General features: G+C 41.6%; 2 protein-coding genes across 2 annotated transcripts; both read right to left on the bottom strand.

Annotated features, from left to right (window-relative positions):
- Positions 1 to 653: 653 nt before the first annotated feature.
- Positions 654 to 3,799, bottom strand: LOC130942697 (probable LRR receptor-like serine/threonine-protein kinase At4g37250). The gene is made up of 2 exons (XM_057871027.1): positions 2,031 to 3,799; positions 654 to 1,502 (listed from the first exon to the last, which is right to left on the bottom strand). Exons 1-2 carry the CDS (start codon positions 3,739 to 3,741, stop codon positions 811 to 813), a joined length of 2,403 nt encoding a protein of 800 aa, XP_057727010.1. The 5' UTR covers positions 3,742 to 3,799; the 3' UTR covers positions 654 to 810.
- A 14,499-nt stretch (positions 3,800 to 18,298) lies between these two features.
- Positions 18,299 to 23,671, bottom strand: LOC130976287 (uncharacterized). The gene is made up of 2 exons (XM_057901112.1): positions 21,120 to 23,671; positions 18,299 to 21,014 (listed from the first exon to the last, which is right to left on the bottom strand). Exons 1-2 carry the CDS (start codon positions 23,669 to 23,671, stop codon positions 18,299 to 18,301), a joined length of 5,268 nt encoding a protein of 1,755 aa, XP_057757095.1.
- Between the last annotated feature and the right edge of the window lie 363 nt (positions 23,672 to 24,034).

Raw genomic sequence — 24,034 nt, forward strand, 5'->3', positions numbered from 1 at the left:
AGTAGTGCATATACCGGGGATAGAACAAATTACTCATATTTTAACGAAGCCTTTATCAACCGCAATCTTTGAAAAGCTTAAGCTCAAGCTCAGAGTTGTCCCGAGGTCTAACTTGAGCTTGAGGGGGATATAAAGACCGAAGATAGTGGTGCAGTTTAAGATTCTGTCAAAAATCAATTAGACTGTTGTAACAAATTTGGCAACATCAGTTAGGTTATATAAGTCTAATTCTAGTTGTATATATACGGAGTGAAGCTTAGATTCCAGAGAGTTAGTTTAATTCTATTTTTGACAAAAATTGTAGTCATTATAACGTGTAACTAAAATATTCTCTCTAATTCAGATTCTGTTTTTTGTTCTCTAATCTTTTTGTTCATCTCTCTTGCATTTTCCTTCTCCCGTAAGCAACCTTTATAGAACTTCTATACTAATAACAATTTACATGTTATAAAGGGTTACTAACCCTTTATTTATGATATGGTTGGCTAAAAATGACCTTTAAATTATTGATGTATAATTTTATTCACCATGTGATCTTTGATGTATTTTTTTTTCTTTTTCTAATAATAATAATAATAATAATCATAATAATAAAATGTTTTGAATAGCAAAGAAAAAGGGAACAAGAGAGAACTTGCTTGCTCCTGGAAAAATTAGAAAATGAATTAGTGCAAGCAACAGAGATATATTAGTCAATGGACTTTGGAACAATTACAACGCACATCAAATACAAAACACAAAAACCTATTTTAGTCAATCATAACTACAATTTTTATCTTTTTCTACAAATCCAGTGTGGCAAATCCTGGTTTAGTGGCTGTAAAAAAATGAGGAAGAAGAAGAAGAAGTTGATGACGATGGTATCTTTTCAAGAACTTGTAACACCTCTTTCATCGGTGGCCTTTTTTGCGGAACACTAGACACGCAACTGTAACCTAACTTGAAGCTAGCCAACAAGGCCTCTTCCTTACCCTCCATCTCAGGTCTTATAGCAGCATCAGCCATCCGCAAAGCCCGATTCTTGTCCTCAGCTAAAAGCCCAGTCCCTTGGCCAATATCATCCAAGACAACAATCTTCCCTGATAAGAGTTCAAGAAAAATGACCCCAAAAGAGTACACGTCCCACTTTGGATGAGGCTTAAGGTTCCTGAGCGACTCAGGAGCATGGTAAGGAGATACCCCACTAATCGAACTTGGGCTTGGACTTGGGCTAGGCCCAAGTGTTATGTCTTGAAAGCTGTCACGTGATGCCGTGGATCTCTTGCTCCCAAAAATACGTGCCGATCCTCCAGCTTTGTAGCTAGTATCACCCGTCACAATCCTCTCGAGCCCAAAGTCTCCAATCTTGGGCTCCATGTCGCTGCCCAATAGAATATTGCTGGGCTTCAGATTCGCATGCACGTGCTTCTTCTCGTGGAGGTAAGCTAGCCCACGTGCTACCCCTTTCGCTATCTTGAGCCGAAGTTCCCATGGTAAATGGCTTGGAGAGGAGCCCACTTTCCCTGACATTACAAGCGAACAAAGTAAGTTACTTTACAGCGTGGTGCCACATTCATTGAGCAAAGTCGGTGCCTTAATTACTTTTTTTAAAGAATTACTGGCTATTTAAACACAAGAATTCCAGAAATAAGCAAGATTGTTTTGGTGCAGAGCAGAGACACTAAAACCAGCGATATTCATATTGATATTACTAATAACATATTCAGTTAAACTTGAGATTTTGAAAGAAGGCTGACAAGAGCAAAGAAACAATGCGCATATTAAATTGTTTCCAATTATGGGCTGCGCGCATCGCTGTCAAGAAAGCCATAGAACGATCGTTATTAGCAGTAGCACTACTTTCCCGACGACAGGGTTGACTATTTATGCATTAAAGTAAAAGGGTTCAGTTGCACCTACTCCACCGTCAACGTCATTATGTGGAATCAGGGCGCATTTTAGCCAAACTACACGTTATAATACTAACATACACAGGAGTAAGTGAAGCTTGAAGAAATGGAGAGTAAAGAACGAAGAATGCAAGTACTTACTGTAACGAACATTAGCGAGGCTACCATTTGGAACGAAGTCATAAATGATGAGCTTCTCCTCGTGTCCCCAATAGAACCCACGAATACGAACCAAATTTGGGTGAACCAATTTAGCTATGACCCGAACCTGGTTCTCAAAGTCCTTGAACCTCTCAACGCCATTCTCACCGATTCTACGAACCGCCAAGGAAGTTCCATCTTCAAGCACCGCCTTGTACATTATGCTTGAACCAGTGGCGCCCAATATGTACGCTGAAGCCTTGAGAAGCGTCTCAACTTCAAGCTCCTTATCGCCATCAACAGTCACCAAAGTCCCCGTCTTGTTCTGCTGCCCTGACCCTTCGCGCTGCTTCGAATTCTCCTGACGACCATTCTGGTGTTGGTTGTAGTTGTATCCGTCACGTGCTACTTCCACGTCGCTGTCTGAAGAGCACGTGCTATCTGATTCTTTTTCCTCCTCTACTCTCTTCCGTAAGCAGGACCACCTTGTGAACCCTCTCGACTCCGATGACGACGACGTTTCGCTCCTCGCAAAAGAAGCTTCGTCCTTGATCGCACTCTCCACTTCTCTCTTCCTCTTCAACCGATAAACGTAGATGAAAATCATAGCTAAGATGCCAATGCCGACGACGTCACCCACCGCGATTCCTATAATCGTTCCTCTCCTTAGACCACCGCTCTGTTTCTCGTTATTTGAACCTGAACCGTCGCCAGCTGGCGCCAGCGGATGAGAATCACCGAACGTCTTCGGAATCGCAGCTATCGCCGGCGGAGAAGTAGGAGAGGAAGCTCTCGGCTCCGACGATGGCGAAGAAGGAATTGGACACGGATTTTTCGTAGGTTCCCCACACAGATCAGGGTTCCCTGAAAACGACGTCGTTTTCTGACTCAAAAGAACAGGTGAGTCCGGAATCTCGCCAGTGAGATTGTTAAACGACAAGTCAACAGTTGCGTTTCGCGGGATTTTCTCAGCAAACTGAACCGGTATACTTCCAGTAAACCTGTTGTATGAGATGTTCAAGTAATGAACTTGGTCACCACCAAATCCCAGTGGCAGAGTCCCGTTCAGCAGGTTACTCGAAATATCCAGAAACTGCACGGTACTTAACCCGCTGGGGAGAAAGCCAGTGAAGTAATTGCTCTTCAAAGAACACACGGTTAGGTTCTGCATGTTTGACAAATTATCAGGGATTTTTCCCGCCAAGTAATTGTCTGATACGTTGAGAAACCGGAGATTCCGAAGCTGCACCACCGAACCTGGAAGCACACCGTTAATGAGGTTATTAGAGAGGTTCAGCGACCGAAGCTCGGACGCTTGGAATAGCGAAGCGGGGATGGAGCCATTGAGTGAGTTGTTGGAGAGGTCAAGAATTTGAAGATGCTCTATGGAGCCTAGATCGGAAGAGATTGAACCCACAAGCTGAGAATTGGGAAGTGACAAAGCCGTTACTCTGTTCTGGAAACCGTTACCGGAAACGCTGGAGCACGTAACGCCGTTCCAAGAACATGGAGTGGCGTCGCTGTAGTTCCAGGTGGCAAGAACGGAGAGAGGGTCGTTTAGAACGGCGTACTTGAAAGAGAGTAAGAGGACGCCGTCTCTAGTGAGGGCATAACATTGTTTAACGGTAACGAGGAGAAGGAATGCAATGACGTTTTTCAACCACCGTGAAGTGAGAGAAAGAGGAAGAGTTTTGTGGCGATGGTTGCTCATGGTTTTTTTACAGAGTGAAGAGGAAGATGATGATGATGATTCTGCCACATTTCTTCTCCAAGTGAGAACGGAGAGAGAATGGACGGTAAGATGTTGCGGGTATTTATTGCCATGGGGACAGAGGGCCATGTGAAATGGGGAAAAAGAAAAGAATTAAGAAAATAATTTAATTATTAAAAAATAAATAAAATAAAACATTTAATTTTACTGGGTTTTAAAGAAATATTTTGAGAGTACATTATAATAATAAATTTTCAAACATGGAAATCTTAGACTTCATCAGTTTTTAATAATTTTAGTCGAAATTTAATTAGTACAAATATCAATTTGTTAGTCAATAAATAAATTTTAGAAGTAATTATTAGGGGTAAAAAACAAGAATAAGCTATGGGGAGAAAGAATTTACCTGAATCAGCCAAAACAAAATCCGTTTTACCAATTAACCAATGTACAAATATATGTAGTTCGAATTACACTGTTTCGAACTTGGATTGAATGTAATTCGAATTGAGGCAATTTGAATTACTATGAAATCTAAACTAAGCATAAATCAAATTGGGCCAATTCGAATTACTCCATTTGTAATTCGAATCAAGCTTATTCGAACTCCTCTCATGCATGCCATATAACGTAATTCGAATTAGCTTAATTCGAATTAGCTTAATTCGAATTACTCAAATTGTAATTCGAACCAGGCTGGTTCGAACTATAAAGGAGCAGAGTTGTATATATATGTTGTGGACAAATCATGATATTCTAATTTGAAAATGGTTGTTCAAAGTTTATGAAATTCCAGTTACTAGCATATTTTTCGTATCATGTATTAGTTTAATTTGTAGATTTATTTATTGCGTTGTGAATTCAACAGACATTTCGTACAAAACTCCGGAAACGGAACATATTCATTAAGTAAGATCCGATGCACAGTACATCACATTAACATTAACAAACTCTATCAGTTAACAACAACAAGTAAGAAAACCTATAACAGTGGAATCTAAACACTAAAGTGAAATAAACAAAGTACCAAAGCTAACAATACACCTACTCATGTCCCCCCTGTATGCTCTGGCCCTCCGACCTGCGGGCAACTCCGACGTGGGTGTCCGGGTTGCCGACAGAGGCCACATCTCTTTGGCCGGTTCGGATCTGCCTCGTCCATGTTGGTCCGTATCCTAGTGGACCTCGGACGACCCTCTCTCACACGCCTCTTGTTAGGGTCCGGGATTACAGTCGGCCCGTCATATGGTGGCCAGAAATCCTCCGGAATGGGAGGTGTGAATCCCATCCGATACACACTGAACACCGAACTAAGACGATACACCTGGTGGACGTAAGGCTGCCATGTAAGCCGTGAGTAGGCACAGCATGCCAGTGCGTGCGGACACGGGAAATGAAGTGCCTGGAAGTATCCGTAGTCACATGTCTGAGATGCAAGCGAGACTCTGTAACTACCCAGTGAGAAAGAACCAGTCAGAGTCGTCTCTGCGACGGTGAACTCCGAGTTATCCCTGTCGTACAAAGTCACTGTGAAGCACCTCGCCGTCTTCAAGTTGGCCTCGATACAAGTCACCAAGTGCTGACTGAATTGTTGTCCGATTCCGAGCTGGGCCTCAGCCTCTCTCCCCTTGCGAACAAATAGTTCGGCCAGCCTTCCGTATGTTGCCTTCACTAGCGAGCACACAGGGAGGTTTCTGACACCCTTCAGAATTGAGTTCACACACTCAGAGATATTCGTCGTCATGTGTTCGAATCTCCACCCCTCATCACAATGCTGTGTCCACAAGGAATACTCAATCCGGTTCGCCCAGTCACACATCGCCGGGTCTTCAGACCGCAGAATATCAAACAAGTAATCGAACTCTACCTCGGTCTTTGCGTACGCCACATTGACAAGAAGCCTCCTTGCATCTTTGCCCTTGAAGGTTAGGGCAAAATTTGCCGCTACATGTCGAATGCAGAATGCCCGGTATGCAGCTGGAGGTAACCAACCTCTGTTGGGAACCTCAAGCGCGGCCTTGATGCCGTTATGCCTGTCTGATATAACCAGCAGACCCGGCTGCGGTGTCACGTGCTGACGCAGGTGGGAGAGAAAGAAGGACCAGGACTCAGCATTCTCACCTCCACTAGTGCGAATGCAATAGGGAGTATGTTGGAGTTCCCGTCCTGTGCAATAGCCACAAGCAACGTTCCCCCATACTTTCCATACAGATGGGTGCCGTCAATACTAACCAGCGGCTTGCAATGACGGAATGCCTCGATACACGGTGGAAACGTCCAAAACAATCTGTGAAAATAAGCTCGAGACTCGTCCAGCTGTCCACCAACTCAAACAGGGCTCGTCCTAAGGACTGCAACAGTACCAGGCATCGTCAACTGGACTCCTAACACCCACCTAGGGAGCTCGTTGTACGACTCATCCCAGTCACCATAGATGAGGGCAACAGCCTTCTGCTTCGCCAGCCAGACCCTCCTGTACATCGGCCTAAACCCAAAGTGTGCGGCCGTGGCATTTAGGAGCACATTGATGCTGACAGATGCATCAGCCCTAACCATTGGCATAACGAATGCCGATATCACATGATAATCCAAACTCCTGTGGTCACTAGAGATGGAGGTGTCCAGATACGTATGAGGTCCATTGTACCGTTTGACCTCCCAAATGCCCTTGCGCTGCCGGAGACTCAGCCGAATCAACTATGTGCACCCATTCCCGAACTCAGAACACTTGCCCACATACCGGCGATAGTCAGACTCCACTACCTTGTATTGTACCCCTCGGTGGATGCTGTAAGTCTTCACACTTAACAGGGCCTCATCTTTGTCCTGAAATTGCTGACCAACCTGGAACTCTGTCAGACCTGGAGACCCTTCTGCATCCCTAGTGCCAAACCCAGCAGGCTGCCCCGGAACCCCCTCCTGCCTCATGGCATCTAAGTCCAAGGATGAAAAATGTGGAGGGTACTGCTGTGTGCCAGAGCTAGAACCACCTCCCGTCCCAGCAGGATCACTCGCTCCGATATCATCGCCACTGTCATCAGCAATCATATCTGGCTCGACATCATCGTCATCTGGATCATCCGAAAATTGCTCTCCAACCCCACCTGGTGCAGCACACTATAAAGAGGTCGGCCGAAATTCCTTTGTTCTAACCTCATCGCCTACACTGCTGTTGAGATCAGCAGCGAAGGAAGGGGAGGCGACAGGCTGGACAGGTGGCTCGTACGCAGGGATGGAGGTAGAAGCAACGGCAAATTTGGAGCTAGAACCGGCTACCGTGGCTAAAGTGGTGGTATTCCGGTTCGAACCCCCCGAGCTCGATACCACATCAACCAACTTTGCCAACAGCTCTGGTGTCCTCACTTCCAAAAACTGACGGCGACATTGAAACATGACCTACAAGTCCTCATCACTCCCGATCATGAAACAATCATACTTCACGATGTCTTGGAGCACCGTGATCGGAATGCGATAGAAGAATTTCTTAACCCGTTTCACACCATCCATACCCAGTTTCATCAGCACAGTGTTAACAAGGTCATCGTACCTTACCGTAGGCCTCACGATAATACAGAGAGGATCCTTATCAGTGAACTTCACACCGGAACGTGTCTTCCTCTTAATTGATCCTTTGTGGTGAACCAACACCACAAAACTCTCCTAACTAGCCATTCTACTCCTCTAATGAGAGCAACTCATGTCCACAACATATATATACAACTCTGCTCCTTTATAGTTCGAACCATCCTGGTTCGAATTACAATTTGAGTAATTCGAATTAAGCCAATTCGAATTACGTTGCATGGCGTGCATGAGAGAAGTTCGAATCAGCTTGATTCGAATTACAAATGGAGTAATTCGAATTGACCCAATTCGATTTTATGCTTAAATCAGGCTTCATAGTAATTCGAATTGCCTCAATTCGAATTACATTCAATCCAGGTTCGAAACAGTGTGATTCAAACTACATATATTTATCCATTGGTTGATTGGTGAAACGAATTTTGTTTTGGCTGATTCACAAAAATTCTTTCTCCCCATGGCTTATTCTTATTTTTTACCCTAATTATTAAATCAATATTTGAAAGATTCAAGAGTAGATAAAAAAAATCTTAAATGATGTTAACCATAAAATAAGTTTAAATTTGGGCAATTTACTATAATAAATAATATGGGAACCAAATTTACCAGAATATATAAAATAGATAACGGATACCAAAATACATTTTTTTCATAATCTATGTAAATTCCAACAGGAATCTCGCAGTTTACCAATATACGTAATCTGTTATAGGGGTGTCGCGGATTACGTGTAGGCAAAATAAGCATAAATCGCGACTAGGGTGTCGCAGTTTACGTTTGGATGTATAATGTGCATAAATCATGACAGGGGTGTAGCGATTTATGCGTTAGTATAAATACGCTGAAGGGGTCTCATGGATTACATTTGTGCTGGAGATAAAGTTTTTTAGAGAGAGAAAGAGAGGTTTTCTAGAGAGAGAGAAAAAGAGAAAAGTGTGGGTTGGTTGAGTAGAAATCGGAATCGAAACTATGGTGGAGGCACGCAGTACAGGCTCAACGGCGTTGTGCACGTTGCTGGAAGCATAAACGAAGAGGTTAGTTTGGTTATTTTTAGTTAATGTATTTTACATAATATTTTTCATATGACTGTAATTTAGGTATTTAAATTTAGATTTAAATTATTATTTTAAATAATAAAATGTAGTATTTAATTAATTTAGATTAAGGTAAAAAATCGTTTATGCCTTTCATTGAATTTCATGATTAGAAAATAGGAACTGTATGTTACCTGTTTAAATTTTAATATTGTATTTTTTGTGTTAGATTACTTTAAATTAGTGTTGATTTTTTTATATGTTTGGTTTCTTCTATCACATGCTCCAACCGACTAGGTGTATTTATAGTGTCTGGAGACAGTAGAACATACCTCTGCATGACAGAATCGTACCCTATTTGGAGAGGATCGGTTTGTACCACCTGGTGACTCAACGCCAGGTGGTTCTGGTTGGACAAGCCCTTAGTCAGCATTTTCATTGAGAGGCTAGCCAGAGTGAGACAAATCGCTCGATGTGGTACAGGGTCGCATCTCCTAGGCGCATTTGGACATGACTCTCACCAAGAAGATGAGGACAGGCGAGAGCCGTAGCTTACTATTTTATGTTTTCATTGATGATACCTATGTATGTCAGTTTGTCATGTACTTTTGTATTATATGTGTTTGTACTTCGTTTATTTCCATTGAATTAGGTGTGTGTTATGTATTTTTTTTTGTTAGCCATACATATACTTCATTTTATGTTTATGCAAATTGCTCACTAACGCATAAATCACTACACTCCTGTTGCGATTTATGCACATTATACATCCACACGTAAACCGCGACACCTCTGTCGCGGTTTATGCTTATTTCGTCTAGCACGTAATCCGCGACACCCCTATAAAGAATTACGTGTATTGGTAAACCGCGAGACTCTTGTCGCGGTTTACATAGATTATAGAAAAAATACATTTTGGTATCCATTTTTCATTTTATACATTTTCGTAAATTTGGTTCCATATTATTTATTATAGTAAATTGTCCTTTAAATTTTAAAATTTGAGCAACAATAACCGAATGTCAATCTCTCTCATTTCTATTAACAAAAAATGCTAAAGTGACAAATGAAAAAAGTGACATGATAAATTAAAAAATGGTGCGATATTATTAATTATTTTAAAATTAAAGAAATTCTAATTTCTAATAATCTTGATCACCTCTCTTTCATTTTTATATATCTCAAACTTAAATCTATTCCTTCACAATTTATTCATATTCAATTTTTCTCACAATTCAAAATTTTACAAAGATTTGAAAAATAACGTGTCTTATGTGATTATCTCAATGCTTGTCAGCAACCTCCTCGTTTTTCTGCATTTTTTGCGCTACATACCCTTCTTTTCAACAACTTTTTTCAGCGACAAGAAAAAGGCGTAAAGAAGAGGAAGGAGCGTTTGTTGAGCAAAATTGAGACGACAGCAGCACCAGTGGACAACGACAAGCAAAACTGAACAAAATTGTGATGGCAATGGAGGAGCTACATCTTCTGCCTCCATGATTCTCGTTTTCAGCGACGATGGTTTCTTCCGCTAACGCCAACATCATCTTCCATCTCTCTCTCTCTCTCTCTCTCTCTCTCTCTCTCCCCCCTCTCTCTCTCTCGTCAGCAGCACCATCTTCCTTTATCGTCACCTCCTCCTTTCGCCTTTTTCTCCTTATTTTTCTTTTCCTCCTCTATGTGTTATATTTTTTCGTTCTTCTCTATTATTTATTTTCTTTTTTTAATTTGTTTTGTTCTATTTTATGATTTTTTGTTAATGGATGTTGTGATTTTTCTCTTTTTGTTTTATTTTTCAAATTTTTTTAAAGGATATTGTGATTTTGATATTAAGATTCTAAACATGATTAAATTTAAATTTGAATTTTATTATTTTTGTGTTTGTGTTCATTGATATAATTTTGAAAATTAAAAAATTATTTTGTGTTTATGAAAAATTATAGTGGGTGTTATAGAGAGAATGAGAGATACGAAGGAGAACGAAGAAGAAAGAGAAAATTATTGGTAGTGAAGAATAGGGAAGAGTTTGTCATGTTACCCTTTTTGTTTGCCACCACACCACTGTTAACGAAAATAAGAGAAATTGACATCTAGTTATTTTTGTCAAATTTTATAATTTTTTAAGAGTTATTTTGTCGTTAACATTTTTTAGAGTCATTTTTGTCGGCAATCTTTTGGGTATTTATTTGGTAGTTACCTCTAATTTTTATTCTAATAAATATTGGTATAAATTGTATTAACTCATATCAGTCATATGTACAAATTCTAATAAATATAAATATAAATTATGTGTTTTTTATGTGCAAATTCTTGTAAATATGGGTGCAAATTATTATTGGTCAAATAATGCTAATCTAAAATGCTAAATTTTGCTTATCATGTAGCGTTGTTGCATATATATTATGCACATTAAAAATAAATTACTAAATCAGTTTATATAAATATATACGTTGTTTAATTTATTTTTAATATTATTTTATTTTTGTATTTTAACATATTTTTTATACTGATAACTAATTTGATAATTAATTTTAATATATAAATAATATTATTATTAATTTTTTAATTTTTAATTGTTTTTTTAAAACATATCATAACAAGATTCTTAAAAAAATGGGAGGTTGTACGATAAACAAACAGCTCTACAAAAAAACCAAACCTCTCTTGCAAATATGCTCTTTATTAGTGATCTCTTCCTCTCTCCCGGTATGGTATGTGTACATTGAGAAATGGATCTTCTCTATTTTTTTAATATTTAAAAAAATAAAGTGTGATCTCGCATCTTTAATTTTATAAGTAAGGCTAAAATTAAATAAAAAAAATAATAAAAAATAAGATTTTATATTGGATACTATCCAATTTTTTTTTTTTACTAAAAAAAATTCACTCCCGTGTACGCTGACATAAGTTATGGTTGAGCTCAAAATTGTTAATTAATTAATGGTTATAAAGTATGTTTTTTATTTTTAATATTTTTTTAAATATCTCTAACATTTTAGTTTCATTTAATTTTATTCCAATCGTTTTTGAATTTGATAAAAAATATTCCTAGTCGTTAACCACGTCTAAATCATTAACAGACCTGAGTGATGTAGTATCTAAATATTTTTGTTAATTTTAATATTTTTTATATGAAAAAAATTTAATTATAAAATAAAAAATAATATAAAATTTTAATTAAAAAACATAAAAAATTAATTAAAATTAGTAAAATTATAAAAATTAATAATAATTAAACTAATTTAAAAATATTAAAAATAAAAAATATATTTTATTCTTAATTAATTAATTGCTGCTCAATGTAGCGGTTGTTACGTTGTATTCTCTTTCTCCCTAGTTCCTAGTAGGACTAGGACTCTCTAATGGTGGAGTAACGGGGAATAGCATCTTTTTCACTAGTAGACATGCATGTAGAGTTGTGAGATTCGTGTTAACTCTTTTGGTGTTTGGGAGTGATTGACTTCAAAAATCCTCGAATGATCAAATCCCTGTATCTAATTAATTAATTATTTTAATTACTACTATCGATCTCTTAGGTTGTAATATCAAAAAGAACTTTGATACTTTATTGTGGATAAATTGAAAACGGTACGACTTTCTAATGGAGTCATCGCTGGCAATTGCCATTTGTTTTTCGTATTTTTTTTTGTGTGTGCTTTACTCTTGCTGGACCCAAGATTAAGTATAAATGAAAAATCTACCTATGGCTTATAATGTGAGCCATAAAATATGAAGGTGATGAATATGCTTTAGTTATTAGTTAAATAATAATGTTTAATTATGAGTCTTTTTATACCAATAATTATTCTAAAATTTGTGGTTTTTGTGAAATATAACATTAAAATCTTAATCATTCATCTTGTATAGATCTCACAGTACAAGAATAATAAAAAAATTTAACATCTATATTTTGACATCTAAATTTAACATCTTATAGTTAATATATCATGCATGAGACTTCATGACCAATAATTTATTTTGTTAAATAACCTTAGTTTGATATTTTTACCTTCGAGATTGGTTCACACACAAGCGGAAGGAAGATCAGCATCACTAGCTACTGTATCTTTTTCTTTCTTAATAAATAATAATTTATGAATGGAATTAGCAAAAACATATAGTGTAGTAGACTATACCATTATTGAAGAGGGTCCCAAAACACGATGCTATTACCCCGTCACAACGTCATTATTATTTCTGTTTTTTATTAGTCAGTAAATATTATATTAGATCATCACTTAATTAATAATAATTTGTATTTATATTTATAAAAATTTACAACATATTTTATATTTATATTTATTTAAATTTACACATATAAATCAACACAATTTATACTTATATTTACTAAAACTTACATACATAAATTAATATTAAAAATAATTTAACACTTGTATTACCTAAATGCTGATCAAAGTTGGTAACAATAACTGGCTCCTAAGATTTATTATTATTATTATTATTATTATTATTATTATTATTATTATTATTATTATGTGAAATCTTTAATTGAATGAACGGAAAGGGATACAAAAAAAAAAAAAAAAATAGATAGACAAAACATAAATATAAAACATGGTCTCAATTAAATGGCCACCATTTTCAATTTGACTGGCGGAGTGGCGGGTCACCAATAATAATAACGGGTGTAAGTATTATATTGCTATATATGTCCTTATTACTTATATAGTAATAATAGTATTAAGGAACAACCCCATTGAATTTCATTACCGCGAGAAAGCACGGTCCCATTGATTAGCAATGCTGACAACACATAATACAAATCAATAATCAATAATGTTAAATATGCTCACTAATCAGCGTGACATACAGTTTTGTTTTTCCTTAATTATCCATGAAATTATAGTCCGTAACAGTGATGAGGATTTGCCCAAAACAATTATTTTGTACAACGATTTCTGTGCAAAGATTTGTCCTTTTTGTGTTTTGACGGAGGACAAAAACCAAACGAATCACCACCTATCTGTTCACATAATTTAGTGTTAGTTTATGAAACATAGACATATGCTATAGATTTGCCTAAGATTAGTAGTAACGTGGCACCAATACAAATTCTGGGAAACAGTTTTGATCTTGCAGTATATCTGTTTCACACTTGAGGAATTATAGGTAGGGCATTCACATTTTTCAGACCACACATGGGATTGCATTATAACAACATTGTCATCATATTCTTTATTAGCTTCCCTGTTTTGCGTTTTTTTTTTAAATATTTGGTGGCAGCTTTATTGACCTAATATTTAAATAAAGAATTATGACAAAGAAGGTGTCTTTTGTAAGTATCACTGGCCGTTAATTTTGATGTCTGAATTATTCTCACTCTATTAAAAAAAACGTATTATAATAGTACAAGAGACGAATTATATCTTAGAAATTTATCTGTACAAGAACAAAAAATATAAGAAACTATCTTTTTCAAAATATAACTGAATATTTTTTTATGTGATTAAATTTGGAATTCGATTTATTGAATATATTTGTTAAAATTATCTTGAATTCGATTTTTGCTAAATATACTTGTTAAAATGGATAAAAAAATTGTTGTAAATATTATGTGAACTAAATAAGTTCATTTTAACATTAAGAAGATATGAATTTTAATAGAATAAATAAATTACCCCCTTTAAGATTTGATTAAATCCAAGATCCAAAAGGTCAACACCTGCTTTATTATTTTAATATGGAGGGAATGAAACTTAATTTGCCAACATGATTTAGACTAAAGTTTATTCAGCTTTTACTTTTAAGCTCCCTAATAGTAAAAGCTGCTTTAATTATTTTTTATTTAGATCGCATCCATTTTTCCCTAAAAGATTAAAAAAGGCTCGCAAAGTATATACATTGTGCTTTTCTTTAATTCACATACATATTCTCTTCCCAATTCCCACATATAAAAAGGTGCTAATTAAGAGCTACTAGAAAGGAGAATTGGTTGGTAGCCATGGCTGTTCAAGGAGGATGACCAAAAAAGGTAGCTTCAAGAAATAGATTAGATTATGGAGATGATCTAAGATGCACCAAACCAATGAACGGTTAAGATTTTTGATTCCAGTGTAACTAAAATTAGCTCCCATAGTACTGCTCTGTATGCAAGGAACATATATTAGGCAAATCAAAATGCCAACTAACCCGCATCCAAGTCAGGGAATTTAAAACAAAAAGACAAGTAAACATTAATACCAACCCCATGTCAGCAATTAATTTTGAATCTTAAATATTATGCATTAAATTCTAAATTTTAATAGTATAAAAGTAAAGTATTAATTCAAAATATTAATTAACAATAAAAAATAAGATTTAGTTAATATGTACATTTAGCAGATATGGTAAGTTCATCGTTAGTGAAAAATTTAAATTTTTTATTTAATAAATATAAAATGAATACATTAAAAATTTAAATTTTTTATATTTTTAATAAAAACTTTTTTTTATTTGTAAATTTAACATGTGCTTTTAGAATACAAGATAGATAAATCCTAAAAAATATTAGCTCCTAACCATTTTCATTAATTTTTAAATGAGATTAAAGCTGGTGTAAGCAAAATTCAAAAAATCAAACCGATTATTCAATCACTCTAACTATTAGTTTAGTGATTTAACTGGAATAATCACGGTTTAACTAAAATTGTCGAATTATGTACAGAATGCTTCTGATACGGGTTGAGAGGAGGATCGGGAACCTGCGGGTCGGATCGGATGCTGGACGGCCCTGATGGAGCGGAGGGGAGGTACCTGCAAAGACACTCCGACGCTCAAGTCAGAATAGATCTAAGAGGTATAAGGTGTGTGGAATGAATGAATACCTGGAGGGACCTGGGTCCTCTATTTATAGGTGATGGTGATAATCTTATCTTATCTTATTTGCTTAAGATAAGGGAGATGTTTGAATTCGAAAGTTAGTTAGAAGATCTAGAGGGCCGATTCGGGGCCTTCTAGAAAGACGAGATGGGTTGACCCGGTAAGCCGGGTTCGGGTCTTGGTCGTGGGTCCGGGGTCCGTGGGCCGGATCCGTAACAGTTGCCCCCGTAGCGAGAGAGCGAGTAAGGTCGGTTTGTCGCTAAGAATTCGAAGCGTCTTTCTGCGTCTTTGGTACTGGTCGAGTATTCGTTTGGCGACAAGGTCGGCTTCTTGATTTCGTTTGGTGAGAGATTCGTCTTGACCGTACTTTGGTCTCGACGTGACCTTTCCGTGTCTGCTGCGCCTGTTGCGTCTTTTGAGGCGTAATTGATTAGTTTGCTTTTCCGAGGGGGCATTTATTATGGTGGGGGTTTTCTCTTTTTTGCCCCCGAGAGTTTTCATTGCGTGGGGGGTTAGGTGCGTCCTTTCGTCTTTTCGAAACCGTTTCGTTTTGGTTTTTATTTCCCTCGTCCGTTTTTCTCTTTTGAGAGAGAACTTCTTCATTTCCTGAGAGAAAACTGCTTTTTGCTTTCCTGGTGCTGCTTCTGCTTCTCCTCATTTCCCTGCATTTCTTTCGAGTTTTCTTCTACTATTACCAGGTTGGTATCTTCTTTTTGCTACTACGTTTGTTTGTGCCTTTTTCTGTTTTTGCCATGTTTTGTTCTGCCTGCTTCCCTTTGTTTTTGTTTGCTGTGTTTGGTGTATTGAGTTTGGGGAAGGGGCTGAGCACCGCCATTTTCTGTTTTACTTGTAGTGGTGTCTTAGGTTTTTGTTTTTCGCAATTGTGTCGAGTTGGTGGGCTGATGGTGGTGCTCTTCCCTGTTTTAGGTATGCAGCGTCGGAGAAATGAGGGTGTGGGTGCCCCCATTCCCCCTTCCAGGGGCGTTCCCAATCGCTATGGTTGGGTGACCAGCGATGTGTGGGGCGTTCCGTCGCGGATGACGGAGGGTGATCTCCAACGGCTCCGCGATCAGGGAGCAATCTGCGGTGGCGGTGAAGAGGAGGGGCGATATATACTCGAGCTCCCTGATGCGGATGAGCGCGTCTGCTATCTAAACCTCCGTTCTCCCACCGTGCCGGACTGGATGTGGGTCTACGAATCCATGTTTACTCGGCTCGGGGTGCGGTTTCCCTTCTCTCCGTTTGTTCAAGGTCTACTTAGTCGGTGTTCCGTGGCACCGTCTCAGCTTCATCCGAACAGTTGGGCAGCTGTTCGGTGTTTTGAGTTGGTGTGCCAGTATCTTGATCTCCCGGTTTCGGTTCCTGTTTTCCTTTTCCTTTTCTTGTGCACTCTTCCGACTAAAGAGGGGAAGCATAAGAAAGGGTATATGTCTTTCCGGGCTCAGCCTCACCGTCGGATTTTCGGGTTGTTTGAGGACTCCTTTCATGGGTTTAAGTGGGAGTATTTTAAGGTGCGTCCCGTTGAGGGGCACCGTCCGTTTTGGCTTACCTTGGAAGGCGAGCGCCGGTTTCCGACTTACTGGAATTTTGGTGCCGGGCCGTCGGTTCTGACTAAAGTTTCTTATGACGATTTGTCTCGGGAGGATAAGGATGTCGCCAGCGTTTTATGGCATTTGTTTGGCGAGCGTCCGTTGAATCCTCGGGACGTTATGGGGGATCCCGAGGCTTGTCGGACATATATTGGTGTGTATTTTTTTTTTTTTGACTTTTCTTTGTTTTTCCTTTCAGTTGAGATGGCGGGCGGGCTAACTACCTTGGCGAGGTTGAAGGCTGCTTTGGTTCGGGAGGAAGGGTCTTCGTCTCCTTCGACCCCTGTCTCCAACCCGGCCGTGGATTCGCAGGCTATTCCTCAGGAGGTAGTTCCTTCGGGGGGACCTGCTGGTGTTGAGGGTCCTCCTGGCTCGCCTGAGGTAGTCGTGGTGTCGGCTGCTGAGGCTTCTCGGAAGAGGAGTAGAACCGAGGAGCCGGGTAGTGAGACTTTTGAGGAGGAGGGCTTGGTTCCTAGCGTGATGGACCGTCGTTTCAACGCTACGAGCTTTATTGATCAGCATTTAATGCCCGGGACAGAGTCGTTTTTTGATGGTTGTGACATTGCTGGCCAGGCTCAGTCGGTTTACCGTGCCCTTCTCCGGTCTGCTGTGGTTGTTAGGAAGGCGGAGCCTGTGATGGCCCAAGTGGGTTTGTTGGAGAAGAAGCTTCGGCAGGCCCAGGCTGATGTGACCAAGTTAAAGGAGGAGCTTGGGACAGCCAAGGTTGCAAAGGAGAAGGCGGAGAAGTCGTCGGAGGATGCCGGGGCGGAGATTCTCCGACTTGCCGGCCTTGAGACTTCGCTTCTTTCTCAATTGGCTGAGGAGCGGAAGAAATCTTCAGATGCGAGTTCTCAAGCTGCCCTGCTCCTCGTTGAGTCGGAAACCTTGAAGGCTGAGGTTGAGGCTTTGAAGAAGGAGAAAGCGGCTTTGTTGGCTGATGCCGGGGATGCCATTGCTGCTACCGAGGAGACGATGAAAGCGCAGTTTGTTGTGTTGGCCCCTGGTGTGGATGTGTCTGTGACGGGAGCTTTCAAGACCGTTCGTGATGGTCGGATTGTAGATATTTGAGTAGTTTCTTTTCGTACTTTATTTTTGAATATGTTAAGTTTCTAAATGTTTTTGGCCAAGGGTCGTGACTTTTTGGGGATCGTTCAATAGGATTTTCGGCCGTCCGGGCCTTTTGTATGATCCGCTTGTGGTGTTTATTTGGCCGTTCGGCTTTTCTTGCATTTTTGTTTGTTTTTGTCGTAACCGTTTGTTTGGTCGGTTTTTTGGATATTCGTGTGTTCGGCCTGAAGGGTGATCAGTCCTTCAGTGGTGGTCGTGTCTTCATTCCGTGTTTTGGGGAATGGTAGTGACTTGTAATGGGGGTGGAGTAAAAATAACTTGTAAAATTTTATTTGAATAGTTTGGGCCTCGTTAAAACCCTTCGTGAGGGAAAGAGTACCCGAGTTTCTAAAAGATAATAAAAATAAAAGAGGCTAAAGGGTGACTTAGAGGAAAGGAAGAGAGAAAAAATAAAGAGTGATTTGTTTAAGTGTAGTATCTTCGTAAGTTGGCTGCGTTCCAAGTTCTCGGTATTTCGCTGCCGTCTAGTCGTTCGAGTTTATATGCTCCTTTTCCGATTACAGTCTTGATTCTGTATGGTCCTTCCCAGTTGGGTGCGAGCTTTCCTTCTCCTGGTGTCGGGGGACCGATATCGTTTCGTCGTAGGACGAGGTCGCCTTCCACAAATTCTCGTCGGATGACGCCGTGATTGTACCTTAGGCTGATTCTTTGTTTGAGTGCTAACTCTCTGACGTGAGCTATGCTTCTTTCTTCGTCCACGAGGTCTCGTTCTGCTTCTTCGTCGTTACCCCCGACCGTTTTTCTGGGGCTGGGGTCTCCGATTTCCACCGGGATGACTGCTTCCACGCCGTATGTTAGTCGGAAGGGCGTTTCTCCCGTGCTCGTTTGGGGTGTTGTTCGGTACGACCATAGCACTGATCCCAACTCGTCTGCCCACAATCCCTTGGCTTCGTCAAGTCGTTTCTTAAGTCCTTTGACGATAACTTTGTTGGCGGATTCCACCTGTCCGTTTGTTTGGGGATGTTCTACCGAGCTGAAGCGATGGGATACGTGCAATCCTTCTAAGAGGTCTCTAAATTTTTTGTCTGTGAATTGGGTTCCGTTGTCGGAGATGATGACTTCGGGGATTCCGAACCGGGTAATGATCTGTCGCCAGACGAATTTCCGGCATTGGGTCGCCGTGATGGAGGCCAGGGGTTCGGCTTCAATCCATTTGGTGTAGTAATCTATGGCGACGATGAGATATCTAAGTTGGCCGGGTGCCGTGGGGAAGGGCCCGACGAGGTCGATTCCCCAACTGCCGAATGGCCGTTCAGCCGATATAACGCTGAGTTGGTGTGGGGCGGCTTGGTGGATATTGGCATGCTTTTGGCATTTGTCGCAGCTTTTTGTGAGTTGCATGGAATCTCGAATGATTGTGGGCCAGAAATAGCCGGCTCTGATGATTTTTTGGGCTAGCGTTTTTCCTCCGACGTGGTGACCGCAGCAGCCTTCGTGTATCTCGCGGAGTACGTATTCCGTGTCCTCGGGTTCTACACATTTGAGTAGGGGCTGCGAGATTCCGCGTTTGTATAGCTGTCCCGCTATGATGGTGTAGTTAGCGGCTTCTCTTTTTATTTTCCTCTCTTCTTTTGGATCTGATGGTAGGATTCCGTCGCGGAGGTATTGCAAGATCGGGTATGTCCAAGATTCTCGATTTGAGGATGTTAGGTGTGCATTGATTTCCGTTGATACGGAAGGCGACTTAACGACCTCCTGTATTAGCGATCTGTTGCCATGTCCTGACTTCGTGCTGGCTAGCTTGGAAAGTAGATCCGCCCTGGCGTTTCGCTCCCTGGGGACGTGATGTATGGAGACGTTTTCGAATCCTTCTTTTGTTTCACTTACTTTCTTGAGGTATTGTTGGAGCAGGGGGTCCCGGGTCTGGTAGCTCCCGTTGATTTGGGAGCATACCACCTGGGAATCGGTGTTAACTTCGAGTACCTTGGCGCCGACTTCCCGGGCTAGGTTTAGGCCTGCCAAAAGGGCCTCGTATTCTGCTTGGTTATTTGATACTGGAAAGTCATATCTTATTGATTGCTCAATTGTGATCCCATTTTGGTTTTCGAGTATAATTCCGGCGCCTCCGTGAGTGGAGTTTGATGACCCATCGACGTGCAGTTTCCACGGTTCGGGTGTTAGCTTGGTCGGAGTCATTTCGGCGATGAAGTCGGTCAAGGCTTGTGCTTTGATGGCGTTTCGGGGCTCGAACTTGATCTGGAATTGGGATAACTCGATGGACCATGCTAGCATTCTTCCTGCTAGGTCGGGTTTTTGTAATACTTGTTTGACCGTTTGGTCGGTTCGGACCGTTATGGGGTGGGCCTGGAAGTACTGTCGTAGTCGTCGGGATGCCGAGAGGAGTGCGAAAGCCAGTTTTTCTAGTCGTGAATAACGGGCTTCCGTGTCTTGTAGCACCTTGCTTATGAAGTAAATGAGCTTTTGTTCCTTTTTTTCGTTTTCCCGGACGAGTGCTGCTGCGATTGTTTCTTCCGTTATGGAGAGGTACAAGTATAGTGTTTCCCCTGTTTGAGGTTTTGCGAGGATTGGAGGTTCTGTTAGGACCTTTTTGAAGTGTTGGAAAGCTTCTTCGCATTCTTTCTCCCATTTGAACGGGGTCCCTTTTTTCATGAGTTTGAAAAAAGGGATTGCCTTCTGTGCCGAGGCTCCGAGGAACCGGGATAGTGCGGTTAGTCGGCCGGTGAGCTTTTGGATATCTTTGAGATTCTTTGGGCTTGTCATCTCGAGAACGGCACGGCATTTCTCCGGGTTTGCCTCAACTCCACGTTGTGTGATCATGAATCCGAGGAATTTTCCTGCTTCCATTCCGAAAGCGCACTTTGTTGGGTTGAGTCGCATTTGGTGCTTTCGCAAGGTGTTCATTATGACCTTTAGATCGTCGGTTAGTTGCTCACCGGATTCCGTTTTGGCGAGCATATCATCGATGTAGACTTCTATTTTGTTTCCGGTTAAGTTGCGAAATATCTTGTTAACGAGTCGCTGGTAGGTGGCTCCGGCGTTTTTCAAGCCGAAGGGCATTACTTTATAGCAGTAGGTTCCGTCCGGGGTGATGAATGCTGCCTTTTCTTCGTCTGGTCGGTGCATCGGAATCTGGTTGTAGCCGGAATATGCGTCCATGAAGCTGAGGTACCGGTGTCCGGATGCTGCATCTACTAGTCCGTCGATGTTTGGTAGGGGGAAGGCGTCTTTTGGGCATGCTTTGTTGAGATCTGTGTAATCCACGCACATTCGCCACTTCCCGTTAGACTTTTTAACTAGTACGACGTTGGCTAGCCAGGTCGTGTAGGGGAGTTCTCGGATGAAGTTTGCTTCGAGTAGGGCTTTTACTTGTTTTTGGACCTCGGCGGCTCGGTCTGGTGACATTTTCCGTCTTCTTTGCGCCACAGGCTTGGCTAGGGGGTCTACTGCCAGGTGGTGAAACATTAGGTCGGGACTTATTCCCGGCATATCGGCTGGTGTGAATGCGAATAGGTCTCTGTTTTGTTTCAGAAGTTGCGAGAGTTCTTCTTTGAGGTCGTGTGGGAGGTTTTTGTTGATGAACGTGTATTCATCTTTGGTTGGCCCTATTTGTAGTTTTTCCATGTCCCCTTCTGGTTCCGGTCTAGGTTGGCCGTCAAGCCGTGCGTCTAGGTCGGCAAGGAATATTCCGGCCGCGTCTTGGGATTTTTTCCTTAGGGCTAAGCTATTGTTGTCGCATTCGGCTGCAATTTCTCGGTCTCCGTGAATGGTTCCAATGGTGCCGTCTTCGGCTTTGAATTTCATGAGAAGGTATTTGGTGAAGATAACTGCCGAGAAGTCGTTGATTGTTTTTCTCCCGAGAATGACGTTATAGGCTGTGGAGTCTTTTAGGACGACGAATTCAGATAGGATCGTCTTTCTCTGGTTGCTTGTTCCTATGGTGATGGGGAGAGTAACCAAGCCGTCTGGTTTGAGGAAGTTATCTCCGAGGCCCGTGACGCCGTGGCGATGGGTTTGGAGGTTTTCGTTGCGGAGCCCGAGTTTGTCGAAGGCTCCTCGGAAGAGGATGTTGGAGTCGGCACCTGTGTCCACGAGTATTCTTCTTACTAGTCCTGTTCCGATTCGGGCTGATATGACGAAGGGGGCATCTCCTGCCGAGGTGCCGTGCTGGCAGTCCTCGGGTAAGAAGGTTATCGTGCTGTCGGCAATGGTTACTGGGTCGTGGTTTTTGACGGCCATTATCTTGAGGTCTTTTTTCATTGTTAGTTTTGATTTATTTGGTACGTCTTTGCCCGTGATGACGTTCACTATGATGGTCGGATCTTCTTCGGTGTTTTCCCTGGGTGGTTTTTGAGTTCTTGGGTTGCGTCCTTCTCTTTCTGGTGATTTGTCTCTGTCGGCGCGCCTTGGTTCTCTGATGATTTTGACGAACTCGGGGAGTTTGCCGTCTCGTATAGCTTGCTCAAGAGCGTCTTTGAGATCGTAACAATCTTGTGTTTTGTGGCCGTATCCGCGGTGATAGTCGCAGTAGAGGGTTTTGTTTCCTCCTGTCCTTTCCTTGAGTGGTCGGGCTCTGGGGATGATGCCTCGATCTGCTATTTGGTGGTATACCTCAGTAATTGATGCTGTTAGGGGAGTGTAGTTGGAAAATTTTCCTATTCTTGGTGGTCTGTGGGTCGTGACTTTAAGGTGGTCTCGTTGGTTCTCTTTGGGTGGTGCGTTATGACGGGGAGTCGGGTTGCCGTGTTGGGTGGCGGCGTGCTGCCGTTTGTTGGCGGCGACGACCTGGCTGACTTCCTCGTCGTTGATGTAATCTTTGGTGACGTTCTGGATTTCGTGCATGGTCCACACTGGTTTGGTGGTGAGATGTTTGCGGAAGTCTTCGTTCATGAGTCCGTTAGTTAGGCAGAGGCTGGCAACGGAGTCCGTGAGTCCGTCGACCGTTAGGCATTCGTCGTTGAAGCGGTCGAGGTATTTTCTTGTGGATTCTTCTTGCCTTTGTGTGACCCCTAACAGGCTGATGGGGTGTTTGGCTTTGGTGATTCGGGTTGTGAACTGGGCCATGAATTTTCTTGTGATGTCGTGGAAGCTAGTTATGGATCCGTTTGGGAGGGCGTTGAACCATTTGATCGCTGGCCCGGCAAGGGTTACTGGGAAGGCTCTGCATCGGACTGCGTCGGATGCTCCTTCTAAGTTCATTCTGGCCTCAAAGGCCGTTAGGTGCTCTTGAGGGTCTTTAGTTCCGTCGTACTTCATGTCGGTGGGTTTGTCGAAACCTTTGGGGAGTTTTGCTCTTAAGATTCCTTCCGTGAAGGGCGTAGCTCCCATTATGGTATGGTCGCTTCTCGTGCGTTTGGTGCTTCGGTATCTCCGGTCTTCGTCTGAATCATGCTGACGGTTTACATCCCGAGAATCGCTGCGATGGTGTTTCTTGTCGTATCGTCGTTCAGGTGACTTCTCGTGTCGGCGGTTGCGTGAGGTGCTGCGACCATCTCTCCTATTGTGCTGCCAGATTGGCGACCTTCCGTGGTGGTATCTTGACCTGTAAGTTGCCTGGCTTCCATGCTCGTTATTGTGCTTTTCTCGGTCGTTTAGCTTGCCTTCAAGTTCTTGGACCCGGAGACAGAGATCCTGGATGATTTGTGCCGCTTTGTCCCTGGCTTTCTCGGGATGTTGTGGGTCCGTCGTGATGTCCTCGTTTGCGTGGTGGACGGTGCTTGCTATTTTTGCTTGGTTTGTGGCTTCATGGTGTTCTGAGATCGGACGACGTGGTTGGGAGTCGTCCTGGCTTGATGGGTTATCCTCCAGGATGCCCTCCATCCGGTCTGATTGTTGCAGGTCCCCACAGACGGCGCCAATGTACAGAATGCTTCTGATACGGGTTGAGAGGAGGATCGGGAACCTGCGGGTCGGATCGGATGCTGGACGGCCCTGATGGAGCGGAGGGGAGGTACCTGCAAAGACACTCCGACGCTCAAGTCAGAATAGATCTAAGAGGTATAAGGTGTGTGGAATGAATGAATACCTGGAGGGACCTGGGTCCTCTATTTATAGGTGATGGTGATAATCTTATCTTATCTTATTTGCTTAAGATAAGGGAGATGTTTGAATTCGAAAGTTAGTTAGAAGATCTAGAGGGCCGATTCGGGGCCTTCTAGAAAGACGAGATGGGTTGACCCGGTA

The sequence above is a fragment of the Arachis stenosperma genome, chromosome 1 (genome assembly GCF_014773155.1).
Source record: "Arachis stenosperma cultivar V10309 chromosome 1, arast.V10309.gnm1.PFL2, whole genome shotgun sequence".
In the NCBI taxonomy this organism is placed as follows: Eukaryota; Viridiplantae; Streptophyta; class Magnoliopsida; order Fabales; family Fabaceae; genus Arachis; species Arachis stenosperma.

Bases quoted from the DNA above. Each gene is read 5' to 3' on its own strand.
- LOC130942697 (XM_057871027.1), bottom strand. From the start codon at position 3,741: ATGAGCAACCATCGCCACAAAACTCTTCCTCTTTCTCTCACTTCACGG. The intron at 1,503-2,030 runs GTAAGTACTTGC...TTGTAATGTCAG, and splicing joins CCTCGCTAATGTTCGTTACA to GGAAAGTGGGCTCCTCTCCA.
- LOC130976287 (XM_057901112.1), bottom strand. From the start codon at position 23,671: ATGGAGGGCATCCTGGAGGATAACCCATCAAGCCAGGACGACTCCCAA. The intron at 21,015-21,119 runs GTGCGTGGATTA...CCGGTACCTCAG, and splicing joins TCTAACGGGAAGTGGCGAAT to CTTCATGGACGCATATTCCG.